The 23643-nt window shown below is 37.8% G+C and overlaps 2 protein-coding genes across 12 annotated transcripts in view; one reads left to right on the top strand and one right to left on the bottom strand.

Moving 5' to 3' along the window:
* LOC129778530 (sodium/hydrogen exchanger 7) overlaps positions 1 to 7654 on the top strand; it is a 47093-nt gene extending 39439 nt beyond the window's left edge. For 2 of the 6 annotated variants that reach the window (XM_055785481.1, XM_055785482.1), the window contains one exon: positions 7397 to 7654. In XM_055785481.1, coding sequence (XP_055641456.1) covers positions 7397 to 7504 — 108 coding nt within the window. In that variant the 3' untranslated portion in view covers positions 7505 to 7654. Of the gene's footprint in view, positions 1 to 636; positions 7315 to 7396 lie in introns of those variants that run through there. The other 4 variants (XM_055785484.1, XM_055785486.1, XM_055785483.1 and 1 more) reach the window with 4 other exon arrangements.
* LOC129778533 (zinc finger protein 160-like) lies at positions 7300 to 22654 on the bottom strand. 6 transcript variants are annotated; one of them, XM_055785488.1, is made up of 6 exons: positions 22522 to 22626; positions 20224 to 20346; positions 8957 to 9067; positions 8442 to 8895; positions 8142 to 8364; positions 7300 to 8081 (listed from the first exon to the last, which is right to left on the bottom strand). In XM_055785488.1, exons 1-6 carry the CDS (start codon positions 22609 to 22611, stop codon positions 7838 to 7840), a joined length of 1245 nt encoding a protein of 414 aa, XP_055641463.1. In that variant the 5' UTR covers positions 22612 to 22626; the 3' UTR covers positions 7300 to 7837. The 6 variants fall into 6 exon arrangements, with proteins under 6 accessions (XP_055641463.1, XP_055641464.1, XP_055641465.1 ...); XM_055785492.1 differs by lacking the exon at positions 20224 to 20346 and adding an exon at positions 22132 to 22467 and having other exon boundaries at positions 7303 to 8081; positions 22522 to 22632; XM_055785489.1 differs by lacking the exon at positions 20224 to 20346 and having other exon boundaries at positions 7302 to 8081; positions 22522 to 22654.
* Positions 22655 to 23643: the final 989 nt, after the last annotated feature.

Here is a 23643-nt window from a genome sequence, read left to right on the forward strand (position 1 = left end):
GTAAGTATACGCCTTGTTTCGGATGACCGTACTATTTTTGCGAGCTATAAGAATCGCGACTGAATGTATTTTCGAGCATAGTGAATGCTTTCTACCAAATGCCACAACACTTAACATACACATTTACAATAACCGAATGATGGATAGAATAAAATAAGTAGTATTTTCTGTTGGTACTGCCAGACAAAACTAAACACTAAAAGATATTCAACGAATTTAGTTCTCGGAGTATCGGAATGATCTACTAACATTTGCAAACAAAAATATGAAAATATGTGATTGGTACCGATGGTTAAGACAATTTACTACTTACATTTGATATTTTAGTGACGAGTGCAATCCACCTCGAATAACAAATTCCTAGTATAGTTCAGTATTGCAATCGTCATGGTTATATTTCACAGGCAAATATTTTCTTTTGATTTTCTTTCTATTTTTCTATACCTTGAATTAACTGATCGCATGCACGCCCTGCCACTCGCGTCACGAATGTCGGTATGGATCTCGTTGATAAAAATTAAAAAAAAAACAAAACTAATACGGAAACACTTACATGCTTGAAAACAATAATGACACCCACTAATTTACGTTCGAATCGTTGTTTGGAAACACACTACCTACCCATGCTACTAGCAGAGTGCCGCTCAAGAAGCGAACGATAGCCTGCATTTGTGTCATACATTAGGCAATAATTTTATGTAAAATAGCGTCTACACGAAGCGGTTGAGGTTCCTTCCTTGTAAGTTTTGGTTTGCATGTTTTTAGTTTTGTAGCTTTTTCTTTCGCCCCATTTCGATTGGTTTTGTTTGTAAATTAGTTTCGTTTATTTCTTTTCGTTTATTGTATCATTTTTGTTCCTTAATTTCAGCCCAAAGTGAGAAAACAGTAGGGTATGTCTAATTATTTTTTTGAGCCGTTTGAGACAATATCAAGATAGAGAGCGAATGGAAATGATCGAATCATGTTCTTTTTTCCTAAAGGCGAACGCGATTATAAGTATTATTTGGCCAAATATGTAGATATTTGTATAGTTTATGTAAGCACTTGGATTCAGTTTAAAAACGTTTAATAATAAGGATCGTTACAATATCGCAGATACAGGCAGGATATAATCATGAAAGAAGCATGATCAAATTACGTTACATTATCTCTACTTCCCTTTAGATCGGTGGTACTCAACCTTTTTTTTCAGAGGGGCACAAACACAAAATAAAGTAAAGAAGGGTGGTGTATAAGACACGACCGCATTGTTAACGTAGGGCTGCGAAATTATAAATAGCGAGAAAAAAAATATTATAAAAAATCAAGAATTAAGCTCTTTACTATAAACAATTCGTAGCACTGACAAGGACTACCAAATGAATGAATGATTTCACTGAGTGAGGGGCGTGAAAGTTCCGCGAAGTAAAGAAAAACGCCAATTTGAGTAGATTTTAAAATTAACTCTCAAAATTAACATGCACTGTTGATTGCTCGCTGTCTAGAGCAGTGGTGGCCAGGTATAGACATGGCCGCATCAGAATTTTCATTAACTTTTATTAAAGGTATAAAAGTATCCAGAATTAATATTTTTGGCAAATTATTCACGTAGATTCGAAATCGCTGAGGCTAGTCGTTACTCACTGCAGATTCTCGATGGAGTTCTTTGACGATTGATAATTCCAATCAGAACTCCACAGTCATGCTCCTCCAACTTGACCCAAAGTAAATAATCCGATGGGTTGGCAAATGGCCAATCATTTGCGGAAATGAAATCTGGTAGGTTTGTGGCTAGTCTCGTTTTTTAACTGTTCTAGGAGTTTTCTGAATCGTTCCAAACATATCCGCTTCAATATGGGCGTCAATTATTGACTCACACATCGATGTTCGCACCAGTTAATTTATATAGTTGATTTCGACTGATGAACGCTTTTGTTTCCGAAGAAAATTGCGTTGAACGCGTTCATGAATAACATAGATAACATCGTGCAGTCGTACCGACCTCGGACGTCCCTATTTGGGCCTATCGCCCACATCAGCTGTTTCTTTGTACTGTTTTAGTGTACGAAAGATGAATCGTTCATTGATAGAAAACGGTTTGGGCAGTTCGTAGATATGTTTTGACGTTTTCCCGCACTTTAATAACGTGACAATTGACACCGTTTCGATTTCGCTCGAACTTCTTTCCTTGAACCATTTTATCTAAATCAGCTTGAATGTGAAAGATAGCGATGCAAAGCTTGTTTTCCAAATGACTGTCAGTGATTTGATCCTTGACTTTGATTTCACTTCTTTCAGAACTGAAACAACTGCTAACAATTTGTGGATTCAAACAAAGAAGTAATAAAATGAGCATGTTTTATCAGTTCTGAAATCGCGCTAGAAAGAAGAGCTAGTAGCTAGTAGTAATCCAAGACATCATGGTTGGCCACCACTGGTCTAGAGCGACACTGAAACACTGAACTTCCTGAATAAACAAGTTGTTTCTCTGTATCTCTTAGTGAAATCTCATTTCCAATACTCCTAAAGCAACGCTCCAAAGAACACTCAGAACAAGTGTCTTAGAATATCAACAAATATCCACGAGTAACGAATATGATTTGTTTCAGTGTTAATGACTTTCATTCAGCTTGAAACTCACTGCCCTCATTATATTGATGACAATAACAAACGAGTTCATTTTGTTCATATCGGTAATGCATGAACAAATTTGCTATGATGAATGTATGCGGCCTTGAGTAGGGTTCATAACTTCGCTGGTATTTATACTTTGAATGTCAAAAGCAACAAATTGATATTCATCACATTCGAAACGAAATTCGTTCTGGCAGTGAATTTATTTGGCGAGACGGTACCAACGGCATATGCAGAACGGATGCAATGAGTGGTTGTAGCTAACGTCAAGTGATTTGCGACATCGGGAACAGCTGATATTCATTTGGCTAAAATGAAATTCAATTCCGACGTCTTCAATAATCAAGACGAAAATGACACTGGGTGGAAAAATAAACTTCAAAACATATTGAAGAACAAAAGTTCATTTGCTCATGTTCACTGGTTGTCTGGATCTGTCATTTTGATTTTCGTTTGGAATATTTAGGTTTTCGATGCAACCTAGCCCGAAAATATATGCATTTGAGCATAGCGAAGATGATTTTTGTCAACACTGCTCAGAGCGACCACAGAATATCCGAACCGAATCGGGTTTGTGGTGGGGTTGCAGCGTTGACAGCCTCCGCCGCGAAATCAATTTCCATCTTCAGTTTTCCACCGAAAAACGCAGTTCTCACCGCTGAAAAATACCTTCTTTACTCCGGCTTGCAGTGTGTTGCATTTTGACAACGCCAGTTTTAACCCGGAAGCAATGCACGAATTCACGGAAATTAATTGATGAACACCGGGTTCATTTTTCTGCCATCGGAAGCCACCAATCCAAAAACCATAACGCTAGCAGGAAGCTTGATCAGATACACGTTTCTATGCTCGGGCATGTCTTTTGCCGGGAGAGAACGAGGTTCTGGAATTCGGTATTCGGTATCAGAATTTGATACGGGATCCAGGGTAAACATGTTCTCGATAGTGAACTTAGAAAATCGGCTTCTTTTACTCACAGCCTATTCTGATATGAATTATAACTTTCGTGCATGCAAAGAGAATCAAAGCATTGTATGCACTTGAGAAACGAGAACCTTATCTATACGATGGCACAAACGTTAGGGATAATGGGGGCAAAGTCACCGGCTTGTTTGGTAAGGTGAATGATTTTGGTTTGTCCAGTCGCAAATATGATCATGGTTTGTCCACTTTTTTGAATGCTCGAATTCAGCACACCTTTGTCAAATCAGGTATTCGAATGTTTCAAAACATATAAATGAAATTGTCTTTTTCATGATTCACAGTAGTTTTAAAGTATATTTTAACGGAATCACATGTTTAAAAGGATTATGAAATACACCTTCTATTGGTGTCAATGCGTCCCTCATTCGAGCTAACTTTCAATCGATCACCAGATGATTATTTCGCACGTATTCAGACCTTTTCTGGATTATAACACTTACAAATATTGTAAACATCATTTTTGCACAGCATTTGTATCAGATTTACATAGCTAAACCATTAAATTAATGCTTTTTGATGAACTCAATTCTGATCATGAGTTGTCCAATTCAACAATGTTGTTTTGTCCACATGATTTCTGTGGCAACCGCTTGGCGCGCTGAAGTTTGTTTATGGTGTCCTTTGCGCATAGCAGAAATAATGTTTCTCTGTGTTGAATGTGTTGAGGTGAACACTTTTAAAATGCCCAGGAAAAGGCAATGTTCTGAAGAAAGCCTAAATTATGAATGGATCAATATGATGACAGTAAACTCAAGCAATGATAAATGCAACATCTACTTGAGAATTCGAATATTTGGTGATTTCTAAAACCGGATTTACTAGTTGCGTAAAAACATCCCAAATCGGAAAAACCGAGATCACTTGCTCTAGTATAACTATTGACTATTGATACCGTACTGAGAGTCATCTTATGTTTGAAGAATTTCATCACTTTTGAGTCACCCTGTACTTCAGTGGAGCTGTCGCTTGTCAAAATATAAATATAAACAAAAATCGCTTTCTCGGTGGCCATTCGGTCGTAGTTTTGTGCGTTTCGAAAGGAATTTCTATTGAAATTTAGTTTATTCGACCTGATATTTCCGACAAATCAACAGTTTGGACGACTGTTCACATATTTTAGGAGAAGTGAACACATATTTTGTTTTTCAGCGATTATTTCCATAGAAATTGTTTTGTTTTTTGTTTTAATATACGTAACCCGCGAAAATTCAAAATTCACGATATTTTTTGAACATACTTCGTACATGTACCTACAAGTTTCCTCCTCATTAAAAAAAAAAGATCGATTTTTCAAAGTTTTACTGTAACTGTAAAATGTATTATTTTACAACTGTAAAATTTTTTATTTCAATTTTCATAATAAAATTCGCTTGCTATCTTGAACAGCAATAAGTTGAGCTACAATATTCTTCGAAAAACTGAAATTGTAATGGTATGTGCCACTTTCCCCCATTTTCCCTACGGTATTTTGGAATGCATCAAAATTTAAATAAAATAACTTTAAAGTCGAAAGTTTTGGTGGTCCGTTGGAGGGTTCTGCAGAAGCAGTTAAAGATGGGTGATTCATGATTCATACTTGTTCCTGCGAGAACAATACACGAGATTTATGCCCTTATTGCCAATGTACGTAGCGCACTGCCTCGCAAATATTCTTCTCGTGCTAGACACAGTGCGGCCCTAAGCGATTACATTTTGTTCCTCCCACCAGCGTTATTTTTTTGATAACGCTTTGTGCGAGTGATTCAATCATGCGCAACGAATCTTCACATATTGACTTCTGTCAGTTCAATAAAAGTTCATTTTGGATGTCACTTACGTGCAATAATTCGCATTCAAAGCAGTTTTTGTGCCATGTAAATAGGTTTTTGGGTCATTAAGTAACAAACTTCGTTCAGCCGTCAAAAACATATTAATACTCGAATCCTTGCACCCCAAACGTAAGGATTTCGTTTCCGAAGTTTTAAACTTGCAACCTTGTACAGAGGCGGAAATGATGTGATGCAAAAATACAGAAGCACTCTCAATCATACGACATGAAATTTGTGCCTGCGGTGCCTCCACCGAATGAAATTGCAATACTGTGCGCGATATCTATCTTTCATTATTCCTTTGCATCGAGCGAAACAACTGTGTCAGACCTTATCATTGAAAAATACTGCTGTCTGCCATTTGACGCGAGACTGTGGCTTGAATAATGATGATCATTGTTCAAATCACAGAGCTTTTCAAATTTATCAGTTCATTCGCGTTGAAAAAGGCCAATTTGGAAAATCAAACTAAACTCTCTCTGTCTTCAGGTCGCTGGCTGGATGACTGATGAATCGTGGAATAGCTAATAGCTTGTTCATACACAATAAATTGAAAACGAGCAGAGCTTGAAATGCAATATTTTCTCTATCCATATTGTCCGTGAAACAAACGTTGCAGTTGCTATTTCTTTTTCATAAAAACGAGTCCTGTTTTCTGATTTGGCACCACTACTGGAAGACGTAGTCCTACGAAAAAAAAAATGGTTATGATTTGTTAGATTTCCGTTATTGTTACACATTAATTTGGTAGTAGCCCACGGGCCACAGGTTGAGTATCAGATAGTACCGAATAAGTATCATATGTTCCTTCTCGCTGTTAGTAGTGTAACGTAATTCGTGGATGTTTCTAAGCAGTATTGTGAAAATCGTTTCAATGCACAGTAAGCTTGTTGCTCATGTTCCAATCTCGTACATTAAGTGTGAGCTTTTTTGTGTGTTTACATCAGATTCGTACTCCTAATAATGAGTGAACACTCACACACGTTGATTTCTCTCGCAAACTTTCAAGCAGAGCTAATTGACTAATTTGTGTAGTTTATGTGGGTGAAATGCCATCGGGTTCATATTTTAGTTGTAGACAATTGATTCAATTTCCTTGAAAGATTTGCACAAATGAGCGGAAGTCAGCTTTACAACTTTCGTCCAAATTTCGTAGCACCATTGTGCTTGATTGACCATTGGAAGTTACGCAAATTCACCAATTTAAGAAATCGGACGAAGCTTATTGGAATACGAATATTGCTTCGAAGTAATTTTCGGACCGTAATCTTAGCAATAATGCTGCGGGTGGAGAAAGTATAGTGTGCCAATGTTATATAAACGTATTCATCGAATGTTAATTTGAACTGTTAATATTTTATTTTAGTGGATGATTTTAGTTTATTTCAAAGACTAGTTATATTTATGTAATGATACAGCATCACAGTCGATTACAGTTCGACTCGGACATGTGTTGATAATGGTGAAATCGTCTGTGATGGAACACAATATATAGGCTTATAGTTTGTTTAAACCGTACTTAAATGTTAAGTTTTAATTTGTTCTCTCTTTAGAAGGCTAGGGATAGCTTTGCTCTGATCATAGATTTTGGTATGAGTTTCCCGTAAAGAGCTAAACTTCCTCTAAAAGGTTGGATCCCAAATGAGCAGCATACCACGTTTTAAACAAAAAAGATCTTGCGAAGATAGAGTTCTTCTAGAATAGACCAAAAATTGTTATCACGAAAAGGAATCAGTCCAATGTTTGAAAAAGTGACTTGTTAGGAAAAAAATGTTTAAACAAAAATTGAAACACGGATGCTATTTTCATCAAGCATGAAGGGATTATTTTGAACAATAACAAAACACGACAGACGAGTGAAAATTTGCTATAAATATAACATCATGTATGAAATGCATTCATCCATTTATTCTCTGAGTGTTTTTTTCTTCTTTTTCTTCGACACCCTCTCGTTCAATATCCGAAATGCCACACTGCCCTGTATCATGTAGCTGGAGATTATGGATGATTCCGTTCATAATTCGCTAAACACAACCAACTTCGCCAGTCGAGTCATACAGCATGGTAAACGCACAGGAGGCAAAATATTCCATTTTTAGCATAGAAATCCTAAAATGTCGCATCTCATTCGGACAATAGAACTTGTTTTTTTCTCGCGTGACTGTGATATTTGCACACGAATTCGTTTGCCTCATTTTTAAGATCTCACCTAAAGGATATATTACGTCAGTGTTTGAAACATTGTAGCATTTGCTTATGTATGTAATTTGAATGTGTACACGTTTAATAAAAATCTCAATCATGTTTCATCCAATGATAAAATGTTGTTTTAATTCGAAATATACGTCCCTGTTAGAATCTCATACAACTTGGGCGCCGTGATGACGATTTTTTCAGATACCTGCGTAGCGTAGTGTCTGTGTGCTTCGTTTCTATTTACTTCTGATATTCTTCAACAAATCTTCCGACCCTGGATGCTTCCGCCTAACGTGATTAACTAGCAGTCGTCGAAAGCTATAATCGGCATTGCACTCCTTGCAAACGAAAGGCCTTTCTTTGGTATGCGTTCGGTGGTGTATTTCCCGCACTGACTCCTTCACAAATGTTATTGGACAATAGAGGCATTTGAATTTTCGCTCCTGATTGTGTGTTAGCATGTGTCGGTTCAAACCGTGCCTGGTGAATAGGAGACCATTGTTAATAGATACTGATCACAAATAGTCTTGCAGTTCGTACGTAGTTCGAAACTTTTTACCACACTCTTGGCAAACTTTGTCCGGTTTCTGGTGCGTTGCGAACTTGTGATGATACAAGGCCAGGTTGCTGTTGAATGTCTTGTCGCATTTATCGCACGGGAAGTTTCCATCTGAGTGCTTATAACCAATATGACGTTTCAATTTATGCTTGCAGTGGAAAGATGACGCACAGCCTTCCTTAGGGCACCTGTATGGCTTCACACCTGGTTCAAAAAAAAAAAACAGAAACAGAAAAAGAAACAGAAATAAATTACAGAAAGATTTGACTAAATCAGCTCACCTTTATGCATATTCAAGTGACCCGGAATCAGAGTTTTGTGCACCATTCTACCACAAACTTCACAGGTAACCAGTGCTGCATTGTATTCGTCCTTGTAGCTACGTTTTGGTTTTATCTTTTTCCTAGCACCAGTTTTCTTCGATCGAGTTTGCACAGATTCCTCCTTTTCATTTGGCTGATTGTTGTTATTGTAGGCGTTTGTAATGAACTCATCGGAGAGGATATCTCCAAAAAGTAAACTCTCGTCAATGTATTCTACTTCAGAGTACGGAATGCCATCGCCGAACAGCTCTAGGACAGACCTCTCATCTTGTTGACGACGGTTCTCCTCAATTTCCTGCCGCAGCATCTCTTGTATACTGTGACAATTTTCCTTGAACTCAGAGAAATCTTTTACTTTGTAGTAACAATCGTCGCAGATCTCAACAGGAAACAAATCATTATCTATATCCAGCTGTTGAACAATAAAACAAGATATCTAGCTGACATGTGCCACTTTTTTCTCACCGAAATACCTTTATCTGCACGCATTCCTCTACCATGGTTAGAATTGCTTGATCGGCCATGGACTGATTGAGATTACTTTCCTCCATACAAAGACGACAGATTAGATCCATAATGGTGTGCTTTATGAGGGAAAATGAATCGTTAGACAATGGGATTGTGATAATTATCTAGACCAATAGATATAATGAGTAACCTTCGCAATTAACACATCGGAGTTGATTAAAGATTCTATTAATTCTGCTTAAGGGGACATTCATAATTGGTCGATGTTCAGTCAAACCGGACCAAGTAACATAATTATGATTTCGAGTAAATAGAGCTCAAAGTTTGGAGCTGTGTAGTTTTAGTAGCTTTCAATCATTCTCCCCAATTGTTTTTCTACAGCTCTTAGTTACTGTTCAACATAGTAGTGTAATGGTATCAATACACAAAAGAAACTTCTTTAAATAAGGGTTTTACGACTAGGCAATGTTTACTTAGTCCATTCTGACTGAACGAAACAATATTTTTCAGAGACTTGGTCCACTATGACTGTAAAATTTATTGATGAAATCATATCATTCATTCAGTACGTAGTGGACGTGGATTTTAGACCGTATAATTTCCTCCTAATCTATACAATAAAACAAACTGGTTTTATGACTTGAAGCAGTATTCTAATTACCAAAAATAATCGGTTCAATTAAAAATTACATAACAAAATGTAATCCAAATAATCATCCTTGTCTTCATCCTGTTTTAGATTCTCGTAAAATTAGGAAAATCCGAAAACACAATCCACCGCAACTTAATCTTTATTCCCTGACTGCACAACATCTCATTAAAACTTCAATTTTTTACTACACCGTGTCCAAGATTTTAATTCATTATTTTACATGAGATACACCAGGGTTTTTTTTTACGCGGGGGATACGTACCTCGTAAGAAAAACCGCGTAAGAAAACCATGTCACCTAATGATAGATATCAAATGAGACTATCCTTACGTAGAACGGAAGTAAAAAGTTGATTGTTGCTCGCTTCCGAAAACCCGTAGTTTTTCCCGCAATTTCGTTGGTTAGTGGTAGCTATAGTTCGATTTTTCTCATGAATGAGGTCATCTGCTGTTCCTAGGAGATTCCCTTGTGATTTGTACACTCTACTGCCGATGCACGTGCAGTACCACTGTTGGACCGTCCAGAGCTAAGTAGACAGGGAAATCCATTCACGAATCGCTGCCTGTAAAAACCACGTCCCGTTGTACCGCCCGGTGAGCTACCCGTTACCCAACACCTAAAATCCCCGTAAGAATCGTGATAAGGTGCGGCACTAATTTCCTTCATAAGCGCTAAGTTCCGTTACAAGCACTAATTACCGTAATATGCTCTGGGGGAACATAAGAGAAAAATTCGAGCTGAGGAGGAGACGTGGTATTGCACTGGTCTTTTTTTATCGCGTAAAAAACGCGTTAATTGGAAAATCTGCGTAAAAAAAACCGTAAAAATCCGCGTGAAAACAAAACCGCGTTAATTAGAAAATCCACGTAAAAAAAACACGCAATTTTTTTTTCTGGGTGTATTCAGATTTTATTGGTTATTGTTTTTAATGAAAGATAATATTATGTTGATCAATTACATAACGAAAACAACATATCATATCGGAATTAGGTATCAAGGTTACCGCGGGTAATTATTGCGAACTAAAGTTGAGGCGCAAACACGAAAAAAAATATTTCATCTTGTTTTATCGATACAGTTTGTCGCGCAAATTCCTTCCTTCTTCTGAAATATTGCTCGAACTGTAGGTCCAAAATATGTCGTTTTGAACATTGTGAGACTGATGCAAGACAAGTAACTTTTCATCCGAAAAAAAACAATGTCTTGTCCACCGTGCTGTGATAGTAAGAGAGTTGCCCTCTCAAACCGTTTCTTCATTTCCCCCATTTTTTCGTCGCTTCATGAACTTTACGTTTCTACAAAGTTTAGCATTTCATGTTTGAGGCACGATTTCGAAACATTGAAATCAGTGGCAAATTACGTACAGAGCGTTATGATTTTCATTGAATTCGTTCCCTGACGATCTTATTCATTCGCTCAGTCCTTGCGGATCGTCTTCAACCGGATCTTTTCCGGTCATCCAACGAGGAAGTCTCACGGTATCTCTCAAAAAATCTAAAAATCATGCTTTACTCTCAGGTCTTTCAAACTTATGAAAATAGCGCCTGGACGCACCCTTCCGAGAACTTTTTTATCACTACATCACGAAGCTCTTTCATCGTTGATACACAATAGACACTGAATGAAAATAATCGAACATAATTGTTACTGGATTGTGTGAACATAGTACAAGATTACACTGATACAAATATAGTGTATGCTCTGCTGTTTCACCACTACAGCGAAGTAAAAGAGTGTGTGAGAATAACGGTGTATTTTATTTTATTGCCTTTATAAAACGAATGGAGATGTTTTTTTACAGAAGCACGTCTGGTGGCATGTGGAAGTACAGTTTGTAGCGTGGCCTTCATTCAGTTTATTGTGAGTAGCGGAAGTATGGCTTCGTTTTCTGACGCTATGTGAACGCGAATTAAGTGTGCTACACATACAACGTCCTGTCACCGTGAAGTCAACGTAAAGGAATGAAATGTCAAATATTCTCCCATGGAAAGAGTATAGTAGCATTCACATACACCATCACCGGCAAGTTTGACGTCGGTAGTTTTTTTTTTTTCAAGTACGGCTAAACGAATCTCTATCACTGTAGTATAAAGTACGCTACACATACAGCATCACCGTCCATGTGAGTAGTTGACGGTGACGGTGATGCTGTATGTGTAGCGTACTTTATACTACAGTGATAGAGATTCGTTTAGCCGCACTTGAAAAAAAAAACTTGAAACACTTACAAAACAACTAGGAATGTTTTTTTTTTGAAATAGTTATTTGCTTTAGTGATAGTATATTTAAGTCAATTTTATTGAAAGAACGTGCCTCACAATCACACACACACAAGGCGGCATCGGTGGATATAAACATTCAAACGTCGTTTTTTCCCGAGACATAAGTTTAGCCGCAGGGCATAGAAATTGAGTTTTCGCATAATCACCAAGCTTTTATCTGTGTTTTTTGAAAAAAATACTTGGGAATGTTCAATTTACAAGATAAATATAAAATGTGCAACGTAAGAAGTTGGTCAGATTAGTGATTTACGTAGAATTTAAAGGAATGGCCAAAGGTATTCTATTGACGGAAGAGGGGTGGAAGATATTCAGTGAACAAAAGTTTTCTAATCGCTCGATCGTAACAAAAATTGGTCGATCCGAGAAAGTGGTACGGAATTTCTGTAAATAGTGTCAAAAATATTAGATAAAACGAACAACAAATGGGAACACCAAAGTTACTTTGCGTCTTAGAGGTCGAATAGGACACGAAGCAACCAGGAAACGATGTCCTGCTCATACATTAAGGTGGAATCGGTTGTTCCAGTAACGAAGAGGCATATTGCGCGCATCTTGAATGAGTCACCAAACATCATGTGGAAGAAACCTCCAGGGAAGCCGAAACTGACCGCCACCCATAAGCAGAACCATCTCATTTTCGCCCGGCAATACATGGAATGGAAACTAGAATGGAGAAATGTTGTATTTTCCGGCGAAAAAAGTTCAATTTGGATGGTCCGGGCTGTTACAGATGCTATTGGTACAATTTAAGTCAACGACATGTCGTGAGATCGAAGCGAAACTTTGGGGGCGGAAGTTTGACAGTGTGGGGAGCCGTTTCCTATCACAGCAAGCTTCCCATTTGCTTCATTTTCACCCGAATGAACTCCGAAAAGTATCTTTAATTACTGGAGGGCGTTTTGATTGGCCATATTGAGAATAACGCTACCGAGGATGTCGTTTTTTCAGCAGTATTATGCATAGATCCACGTTTCCAAGCAATCGAAGGCATGGTTTACCGAGAAGGACATTCCGCTTCTTGAATGACCTGCTTGCAGTCGATTGCAATCCCATAGAGAACCTGTGGAGAATCTTGGCCGAGATGGTCTATGCAAACGGATGACAATTTGACAACATTTCCAGTCTCAAGGCAATAATTCAGGAGTGTTGGGTTATAATCAATATGGCAACACTTTAAAAGCTATCTGACTCGATGCCAAATCGAGTTTTCAAAGTGATCCGAAATAGAGGTGGACATACTAAATATTAGCTACCGATTGGACTCGAAATTTGCTGCACAAATTTTCTTTTATTAAAATTTTAGGATGCGGCTAGACGAATGTCCACCCTGATTCCACATATTTGAATTACTTAGAAAACAAAAAGTGAATTTACACTTTTTTTAGAATGAATTCGATGAAAATAAACAATAATAGTCTTTTATGAACAAAACTGTACAAAGAATTGACTTATTTTTAAAAATATTGAGGAAAAATAGGGTGCGGCTAAACGAATGTCTACCACTGTATGCGCTGTTGGGCGTGGTACGCAACTTACGTAACACTAAAAATGCGATTTTTGGACCCCCTCCCCCTATAAGTAACGTAAGACAAACCCCCCTCCTTATGTTACGTAACGAATAATCGGCACACAAAGTCAAAGTCGTTTGAAAAATTTTCATAATGCTTTATCTCAGTGATTTTCAACCGGTGGGGAATTCCCCCCTAGTGGGGAATTTGTTCATTAAAATGGGGGAATTGTGCAAGGGAATATTGCACATTTACTTTGCTTTGAAGATGGCAATGATTAGCAAAAATTGCTGCAAAAACTTTATTGGATGCGCCAAATTTGCGATCCTCGGCAAACATTTCTTAATCTGAAATGTAATGTTCAATTGAACAACTTCGCAATGTTTGAAAGACTTCCGTCAGTAAATTGTGATGAAACAGGCGACTAAACAGTACGGAAGACCATAAAAAGGAAATTATACAGCATTTGTCAAGAGTTTTTACAATAAGTTAAACTTGAAATATATTTTTATTATATCAAAGAATCAGATCTGAACATGGTTTGAAATTCCTCCCGACTGGAAGTGACGAGAGTTTCGGATCGATTTCAGAACAAACTCATCGATTTTCAAATGATCGATTCTTATCCTGATATGCGGAATAAGCGTTACGAGTGTTGTCTTTTGCGTAGTATTTATGTGAATCTGGATTTCCTACAATGCTTCTGATAGGAACACAACACCGTAACGGAGTGGATATCGAAGATGACATGAGGTGTGCTTTTCTACAACGTCCTTAAGAATTACGATTTAGGCGGAAAACGTTCATGTTGCCATACTAACTTGACAGTTTTTTTTATATCTTTTTTGTAATCAGATACAAGTATAAAATCAAATTTATTGCGAATATAACTTGAAAACCGTTTGTATTCTTTTACTATTTTACTGAAATACTACAGACTATCTTCCGAAATACTGATAGGGGGGATACTGGGATTAATTTTTGTAAAGGGGGAATGGAGCGCAAAAGGTTGAAAGCCACTGCTTTATCTTGTATTAAGTAATTAAAATATCAATGTAAAAAATCATAGAATTTCTAACAAACAGAGACACTCACATCTGTTGGGATTGGTTCTTTCAAACCATCTGGCGTTTAGCTGAGAGGAACATGGGCTGGTATAAATTCATGTATTTTATCCCATTTGTTTATTTATTTAGGCTTATTAGCATTTTAACTTTAACACAGTCGGATTTTAAGCGTGAACATGTTACATGTTCTATCGTATCTATAAATTGTACACTACACAGTAGCGATGTTTTTTGCAGAGCAAAACAGTTCCAATGGGTGAATCGATCTCCATTCGACCGTGGATCGATATCCATCGCTGATGATTATTGGGTGGACGTAGTTATTCTATAACAACACGAAGATTGTCAATTGAGGGCCTTGAGTTTTGAACTCACGATTGATAAAATTGTGTATATACATTCTGGCAAATATATATCGGGAGTACGTGTTTTTAATGGAGTTGCTTTATCTGAATATCATCTAAATTTATATTATCGTCTTCAAAATAGGTCTATTCTGGAACACTTTTTCCATCGAATAAACCAAATTTGTTTCTATGCCTTCAATGCTGTCAAAACGGGTCTCACGAGTCGGGAATTTGAGTTTCGGAAATAGGAAAATGTCACACCCATTTCTCGTCGCCAGTAATTATGCGATAGATGTTAGATGGATCAGCATTTGATCGTTCAAGCATATATTCACCCACTTGATTGCTATGCAATTTTTGAAGAAAATTGAGCTCTTCTGGTACTAGTCCTCATGCCCAAAACATCAACCAAAATATGACGAACGGTCTCATGTGAGATATTAAATATATTAAATATTATTAGAATGTCTAGGGCGAATTCATTTAAACAAAACAGCTGATCATTCCTGCATCTCATTGTTTACATTTCAATTTTAAATCATGTGTGTTTCATATCGTTTTGACATAGGACTATGTCTTTGATTTCTATATAGGGGGGTCACTCTACGAGAAATGTAACGAAACGCATATTACTCAAAATGGTTATTGCGACATATGTTGTGTTATATACCATTAGACAGGAAATTTATCCAGCATTTTTGCTTAGAACATGTATAGTTAATATAGTAAATAATGTTAACAATTTGACGATTAAAATGGGTATGTTTTCTTTCGATTGCACTAACCACTCGCTTTCCTCCAACGCAACGAGCAATCTTTTTGCCTAAATTTGGGCGTTAGCTCACAATGTGAATTGATGCGTATAATTAAAGTGACCAGATGGTCAGAGGTCTAACGCGGGACACAAAAAACAAAAAGTTATGTATATACGTTATGTGAACATAAACCATAGTTTAGCGAGTCAAAACTGATCAGTATTATTTCTTTCTGGGTATCGGCACTCAGTTGTGATTTTTCGGTGGTTTATATTTTGTTTACGCCCGAAAATCACTCGCTCAATCAGAGCATTTACGCCTGGCAAGTACAATTTAAATTCTACAATTTATTTCAAATTACCGAATGGAATGCTCAAAAATTTCAATTCATTTTTCATCGATTTTAGTGTTAACGTATGCATTCAAAAAAATGGATTAATTTGGATGGCGATGAAAGATAATTTATAGGAATTTTTTTTCTTTAATTCTTACGTTTATTAAGTCTACAACAAAAATGATTCAAGGCTGTTGATTCACAGCAGCAGCACTGTCAAGCAACTTGATGATTTTTCCATATTGTAAGCTCCACCCACAGCGAAGGAGTTGGAGGCACTTTGTGTCCGCCAGATATAGCCGATCTGGTATTTACAATATCATCTCTTTGTCGCTCCTTAAGCCGGGAGATCGAAGCAACCGGCCAAACGGTGGAGAAGAACCTGGCCAAAATGGACCTTTTTATGCGGAAGCGTCAGACGAGACGGGCCGTATCTGAGCAGCAGGCAATCACCCAGAAGAAGTAGCTTGAGGTGCTGGTGAAAAACTTCCTTCCGGCAAAAGAAGTGAAAAACTTCTTTTCGTACTCATAATGAAAGACGAGAGGTACTTGATGCTAGAATTCATCAAATGACAGGGGACCGGGTACTTTACGTTCCCCAGGTAAGCGATGACGTCGAATATATCATTCACATCAAGTTCTTGGAGAAGGTCCTTCTATGACAGACGTAAAGGAAATGTCCAAGCCGCTCTTCTTTCGAGTCATATTGTGAACGGAAAGATATATAGTACGAAGTGCTTGCCGGAGTTGGGAAGGTGGTCTTTATGCCGAACCTGGGATCAACCCATTATGCCAAAAGATCACTGGAGGATTGATCGGCTGGAGATAAACATTGTCGCGACCACCAACCTTCCCAACATTCCCCACCTGCGCCCGATAAAAAACTTTTGGACGAATGGCCAAAATAGAGATACAGACGACCCCCAAAGCCACGAAAAGGTAAAATAACATGGTTCAGGTTCCGGCCAACTTCCGTAAGACCGCCCAGCGCTTCATTTACGATACTTCATCAAACAACTTTGCCTCTTCCTGTGAAGTATACACTAGTTCTTCCGGCTTATTTAAAACGTTAAGCCCTGACCGAACTAGGGGACCAAAGATGAACTTTTCGTCTGACTCACGTTGGTCCCTGCGGATCAATAGGGGACTTATATAAAAATCATTTTCCAACTTTGTTGCATTCGCTTCCAGTTCACACTCTCTAAAAAACAAGCTCAATGTCGGTGCGATAATACCAGCTCAACGTATTAATCTTTGGATGCATTAGAAGCGCTCTTGAGCAGTCTGCCAAATAAAAGTTTTTTTTATGTTCATCCATTTAAGAAAATCAACATGATCAAATTGTAATATTGAAATATATTGAAATCGCGGGACATTTTCGTTTCTTTTGCCAAATGCGGGACGTTTCGCGGGACATTTTGTTGAAATACGGGACTGTCCCGCGTAACGCGGGACGTGTGGTTAGTTTACGTATAATGAATTATTCTCCATTTACCGATAATAGGAATTTATCAGTTATTGCATTGTATGTTGCCCAATCAATTCGTGCTCAATTCTCGTTTTTATCGTGTGTGTCTTGCTAACTATTTATGTAATTGTTTGGTTATGTAAAAAAATGCAATTCATGAATTTAACAGGCTGCTGATTTGAAATATTGAACGGGTATACTCACGCATATCAGATTATGCTAGCTTGAGTAGTCGCGATCTTAATATTATGCTCCCCATATATGTCTTCCTACTAAACCCGCTTCACCTTCCTTCACCACTACAACAGCTACACGAACATCCTAAGAGAGCATCCATAGTCATAGAATACTCAATATATATCAGCGGGCTATAAAGTTTTTACAAACAATGTTCCGAACAACGTGGCAACGAAGGAGAAAATGCTGTTTTTTATCTATAACATATTTCTGTAGTCATCGATTTATTTGACTTAGACTTATATTTATGTAGATCTAAACTATTTTGACGTGTGTTTAAAAATGATACATGATGACTCTTTGTCTTCTTCTGCATAATTGAATAACCAGAAGGAAAGGGTAGTATTGGCTTTAATGGTATTTTTGTGAACATTTTTGAACAGATTGTGGTTCCGGATTCATATCTCATCTAACCCGCCTCAAGGATACAAGTTCCTACAGGAAACGGTTTTTTTCAGGGCTTCAATGTTATGTATCAAAAGAGAAAAAATTACAGATTTTAAGCAATGAAAAAACTCAATTCCAATACAATTACTACACACAATCACAGTCCTATGTCAGGATCCCGTCCGTGCCTCTAGGCTCAGACCCATCAACTTTTTTTGTGAAAACGAGTACCATGTTCTCAAAACTGTCCAACAAATCATACACTTTTTCCAACATTCCCGAGAGTCAGTAAGCGAAAATGAAAGTGTGAGTATCGGAGCAGTTCGTAAGGCGATTCGGAAGTATGGTGAAAAAAATATACTTTCGAGGACATGAAAAAATCTAGTTGGACCCGGGCCCTGTAAACCAAAACCTGGACCTGAAAATCGTTCATGCTTTTGCTCGTAAAAAGTGTGCTTTTGTTCGAGTTTTGATAAAATAAAGTGATGGCCAATGTATTGACGATGCCGACAAGACGATTTTTACGGGAAAAGTTCAGCAAAAAATGCTATGGTCTTGCAAGCAATCTGTAATTGCGAAATGTTTTCGAAGTCATTTTTGACAACTGGTGTTTACGTTCCGGCGTTTGTTGCCAGAAACATACTTTCGCCAAATATGTGTTACGCAAAGAACACGAAAGCCTGGTATAAAACCAATGTAGTCGAATTAGTACCAAATATGACGAATTAGTACCAAACATGCCAGACCGATCGAAACATTTTAGGATCCGACGATGACACGTTTGTGGCTAAAACAGGACATGACAACTGGTTTCTTAGGGTGGGTTTAGACTAGTGATATATTCATGTGAAGAAATATGATGAGATTTATAGAAATCGCATCAACCGTTTACACTAGCGTGAACTTCTATAATGAATGTATTCATATTTTCGGTGAATTTATTCACCTAAAGTAGAACTGCATCCAACTTTAGTGATTTCTCACCAGTGAGAAATTCACAAGCGTTTACATATGCTGGATTTATTCAAGTTATATATACCTCGAATAAGTGTATCATATTTATTCTCACCCGTTTACACCTATTTTCACGTGAATAAATCCATCTATAGCTATAGATCTCCCTAATGTAAACTCGCCATTACGCTTACTCTTCGACCAAGTGCGAGCAACAGGGATGCCGAACCACTCGAGATGTCAAGATTCCAAATGAGATAAAGTTTCTGAAGACTATTTCTTCACGTCTCTAACATATGTTTTCGTATCATATATTCTATGAATAATTGCATTTGAATGATGTAAAGCAAAATTGTTACGTATTTCTCAACAAATTGTATTTTTCTGTTATGCTTTATCATGAAAACTAGTGTGAGAATACATACCATGAGTGCATTATGTAAAAGTGTTTCTTAAAATATTATCTTTAGTATTGATCAATTGGCAGGTAGTCCGAAAACTGGTCTGAAATCGACCCATTATTGTTTAGTACTGTGCCAGGGTAACGGTTTCTATTGCCACTTTTGAGAAAGAACGGGAAAATGTGTTTTAAATCAAAAATTTTCTCGAACCCTATACATACCGAACCCCTCGTTGACGGTATGCCAGAACGCTAGTAATCTGTGCTTGAAACATCAAACAACAATGTTAAGAACTAGCAATGAAAAAATTGAAGTATTTAGCGGAATGGTAGAAAATGCATGCTCAATGCGTTGTGTGCACTAGCACCAAACCTTTTTCCACGCTATGCGAATGAATTTTGCAATTCAGAACTAGAAACAAACAAAGAAAGCTAAATACAAAAATGGAAGAAAAAAGTTCAATTGGTCTATTTCTCCGAATCCGATGATGGAAGAGTAACCTCGAAGAACAACCAATGGAACAGTCATATGTTCAGCTTGTAATGAATTCCAATTGTGGTTAGTAAGTCTACAAGTTGCCGTTTGCAACTTAAAAAGAGGAATGCGACACATGGCCGTTTGTTTGTTGTTCTCGCGAGGGCACTATTGGATCAATTACCTTCAACTTTTTATACCACGCAATACTTTCTACTAAACTTTGCTCCGGTTGTTCAGGAATCGGAAAACGAAAGCTACCATGCCGACTAACTGTCTCCAGTCGTCAAAAAACTCCACCAATATGGGACAATTCTATGGTGAAACACATGTTGACGCAGTTTCTTTTCCGGTTGTTGAATCTAGCACATGTTTCGAGATCGACCCATAAGAACTTTTCATCCACCTTGAATATCAAACTGCTGGCTATCCTGTTCGCAAGTTGTTTTCGTACGACTGCAGCCTGTAGCTCGCCATGCTGTGCTGATGGAAGGCAACTCCGGAGCACCAAGTTCCATGAGGTAGTGCTCTAAGAAAAATCAACGAGTGTCAAAATCAGGGCTCTGATATCCCTATCTCTACCAACAAAAATTGACCATAGGCAGCATAGAAAGGGCTCATGCTCAGTGTTCAAGCTGTCAATTCAGTCGAGCTGTCAAGTTTATTTTGGTTTTTTTTTGCAATGTGAATGTGGCACGAGGTGATTTCTATGCTCCAGGTGATCGAAAATGGTTATCAATGTCTGCGTTAATCGTCGCTTCCCCAGGAACAAATTTGCGTCATGTTTCACCGTTACCCTGAACGTTAATTAATCCATTACCCGAATGTACGTTACTTCGCTACCACCATATACCTAGGACTTTATCTACGACAAATTTATATTCAAGGATCGTCGATCTGTTTCTTCTGCAAGACATTGAGGACCGTGGGAGACTTCCGTCTCCGTGCTCACTGGAATATCATCCACAAAATAGTTCTCGACGATCGCTTGAGCCGGATAATGCTTCTCAGCGTTCACGTTTTTGGCGAACTGTACGCGATTTCACTAAAAATATACGTTCTTGTAAATTGTACATCTTGACACTAAAAACCATCCGATCAGACTGCCGAATATGATATTATAGTCTCGAAGTGGGGAATGCAGTGTTACCATCGACGGAGCGAAAAAAAAATTATAAAGAACGATTCGATTTTTTTGTGTGAGGGTTTAGTCTGAAAGACCCTGTACTTTCTGAAAGATTTAATTTCCAATTCTTATTATTAGTTTTTCTCGAACAAAACTAGCTATCCCCATTTGTCACGTTCTGTCTAAATTCAATACTTTCGTCACTATTTTCATGCGAGGCACTGTGATTTGTCAAGGAAGAAGAATTCTACCAACAGATTTTGTGGTACAGTATACCGAAAAACTAAAAAGTTTTACGGCGAAAGTTGCAACAGTTGCAAAAATAAGCTCAGGCCTTTTGAAAAAGTTTATAGCCGAGTCACGTTATATGGTTCCACTTGCTCCTAAGAGCTGATCATAAAATCTTTAGTAAACTTCTTAGACCTCGCTGGATATTCTTTACAAATGGTTTTAACCCAACAAACTGTGAACGTGTGAACGTCGAGAACTTAGGAAAAGCATGTTTCAGTATCTGTTCTCACAGAATCGACACTAACCACTCAGAAAATGCACCTTGCACCAGTATACGTTGCATTGCTATGCAATATAACTCAAAATTTTCCACTCCAGATCTTGGGTAGAACCTACCTAGCGACACTCAGAACGCCGTGATTTTGTTGCGCTGCTTTCCCGCACAGATGTCCCTCACAAATGAGTCACAATTACTTGAGACGCCTTCGAGCACTAACCAGCTCAGAATAGGGTCATTCGAGAGGTTAATAAGGATGGGGATATGATTAGCGACGAAAAGTTATTCGTAATGATCACCAGAGTTGATGTAACATCACGAGGCAATATTGAATCGAATCGAATCGCTTGCAAGATTGAAGCAATGGCTAGCAAGGCTTTACCGTGTATGGTGTTAGCATATTTCACACCGATCCCTCAATTAAATATGTTTCGATAGTAGACGTCCGCATTTCCACGTTAGAAAACTGGTACTGGCGGTTGACTCATTGTTGCAACGCCTCAACTTGTGCAATTAAACATTATACATTTGAACACCAAAGAACTTGATTAGCACTGACAGGTTAACGTTTTTGCTTTATCACTCTGGGATGATTATTCTTCCGAGACGGATCACAAATGGGGATTCAAACGATAGGATAAATCAAAAATTCCTACATTGAAACGCGAACACTTGATTACCTTGATGAAAAGGACGACGATGAAAGTGAAAACTGTTCACAGCGAGTAACGCACTTCTTTCGCATGCAGAAGCATGTATTCACGCACCAAGACGCTTCCTTTTACTGCGCGAACCACGCTAGAGGCATCGCTATGCGCGCTGGTACGCTTCAAGCAGCACTGGCCGAAGCAGACATAACGACTCGTCCGTTTGGTAGGGAAGGAAGCGCAGCTCCATGGAACACTTTCTCCCAGATTCATTTTCGCTTATTTGTCCAGATTCAAGTTTTGCAAGCATATGTCGAGCTGCATGCACTCGTGCTTGGCGCTCCGTAAACGATTGTTGACCGAGGAAATCTGATATTAGCATTCACATGGGGACGAAATCAACGTGCAATTATTCTCGATTACCTGTCTTACACATGCTTCGGGTTTCAATTCTACTGCGATGTCGAAGAGAGCAGCCTTATTCACGAGAAAATTTGTAGAGACTAAATGCATCCGATTTGTGTGTCACTTCGAGTAGCATTTCCCTGTGCTTTAATAAGCTACTATAGTACACAGTAATGAAGTCCGTGGTAGTACCCGCCAGGAAAAACCAGTTTGGTAAATACCATTTATATTGAAAGTGGTATGGCTCGCAGGGGACGTGTTTCTCCGCATCGAATATCAATGCAACTCGAGGGGTGCCCAGCCTCCGAACGCCGTACGCAATTGAATTGGCGCGCATTACAATTGATTCATAGTTGTTCATTGAACAGCTTTTTGCGTAACTTCTCGTTTCTTCGTGCAGCGTACAACCGAGAGACACGTGATGGTTTCGCAAATCGACACTAGGATAATTTAATGAATGATTTTCAAGAGTACATTTGAGATGGTTTGTTGCTTCACATATCGTCACTGCTTGTAGATGCTTCAAGATGAGCTTTTACTAGGGCCGAACGATTGTCCTGACTGGAGCAATACTCAGCAAACATTAAATCGTATAATTTTGCACGTACTAAGTCTTACAAGAAATCAGAATAAATCATAATCGCATATAATATCAATCAAAGTATGTATCGTGTATATTTGAAATCGCATTAAATGTAAAAACTCGATTTTATATATCATTATCAAATTAAATCGCAATTCGGTATAATAAACATCAGTTTTATGATGTACATTGTCATAAAATATATTTAATCCGCATCATATGCGTATATTACGTTGATGCAGTTTGTGTGTCGTATAAGCGTATAATTTAAATCGATTCAGTACTGCAGTAAATCGTGTTGCATGCTGAAGAAAATCATGAAACAGTAAATCATATTAGATCCTAATAAAGAACATATTACATCATATTGAAATGTCAATGAAATGCTTTAACGTTGACAAGTTTCATTTCATAACAGCAATGTCTGAACACATTACAAAAATGGATAAATTAAATAAATTATTAATTAAATTGATTAATTAAATAATAAAATCGGCAACCAGCAATGACTGATCCTACTGCATAGAATGTATTAGGTAATATCATATCGAATCATA

This window comes from Toxorhynchites rutilus, chromosome 3, assembly GCF_029784135.1.
Source record: "Toxorhynchites rutilus septentrionalis strain SRP chromosome 3, ASM2978413v1, whole genome shotgun sequence".
NCBI classification, from domain to species: domain Eukaryota; kingdom Metazoa; phylum Arthropoda; class Insecta; order Diptera; family Culicidae; genus Toxorhynchites; species Toxorhynchites rutilus.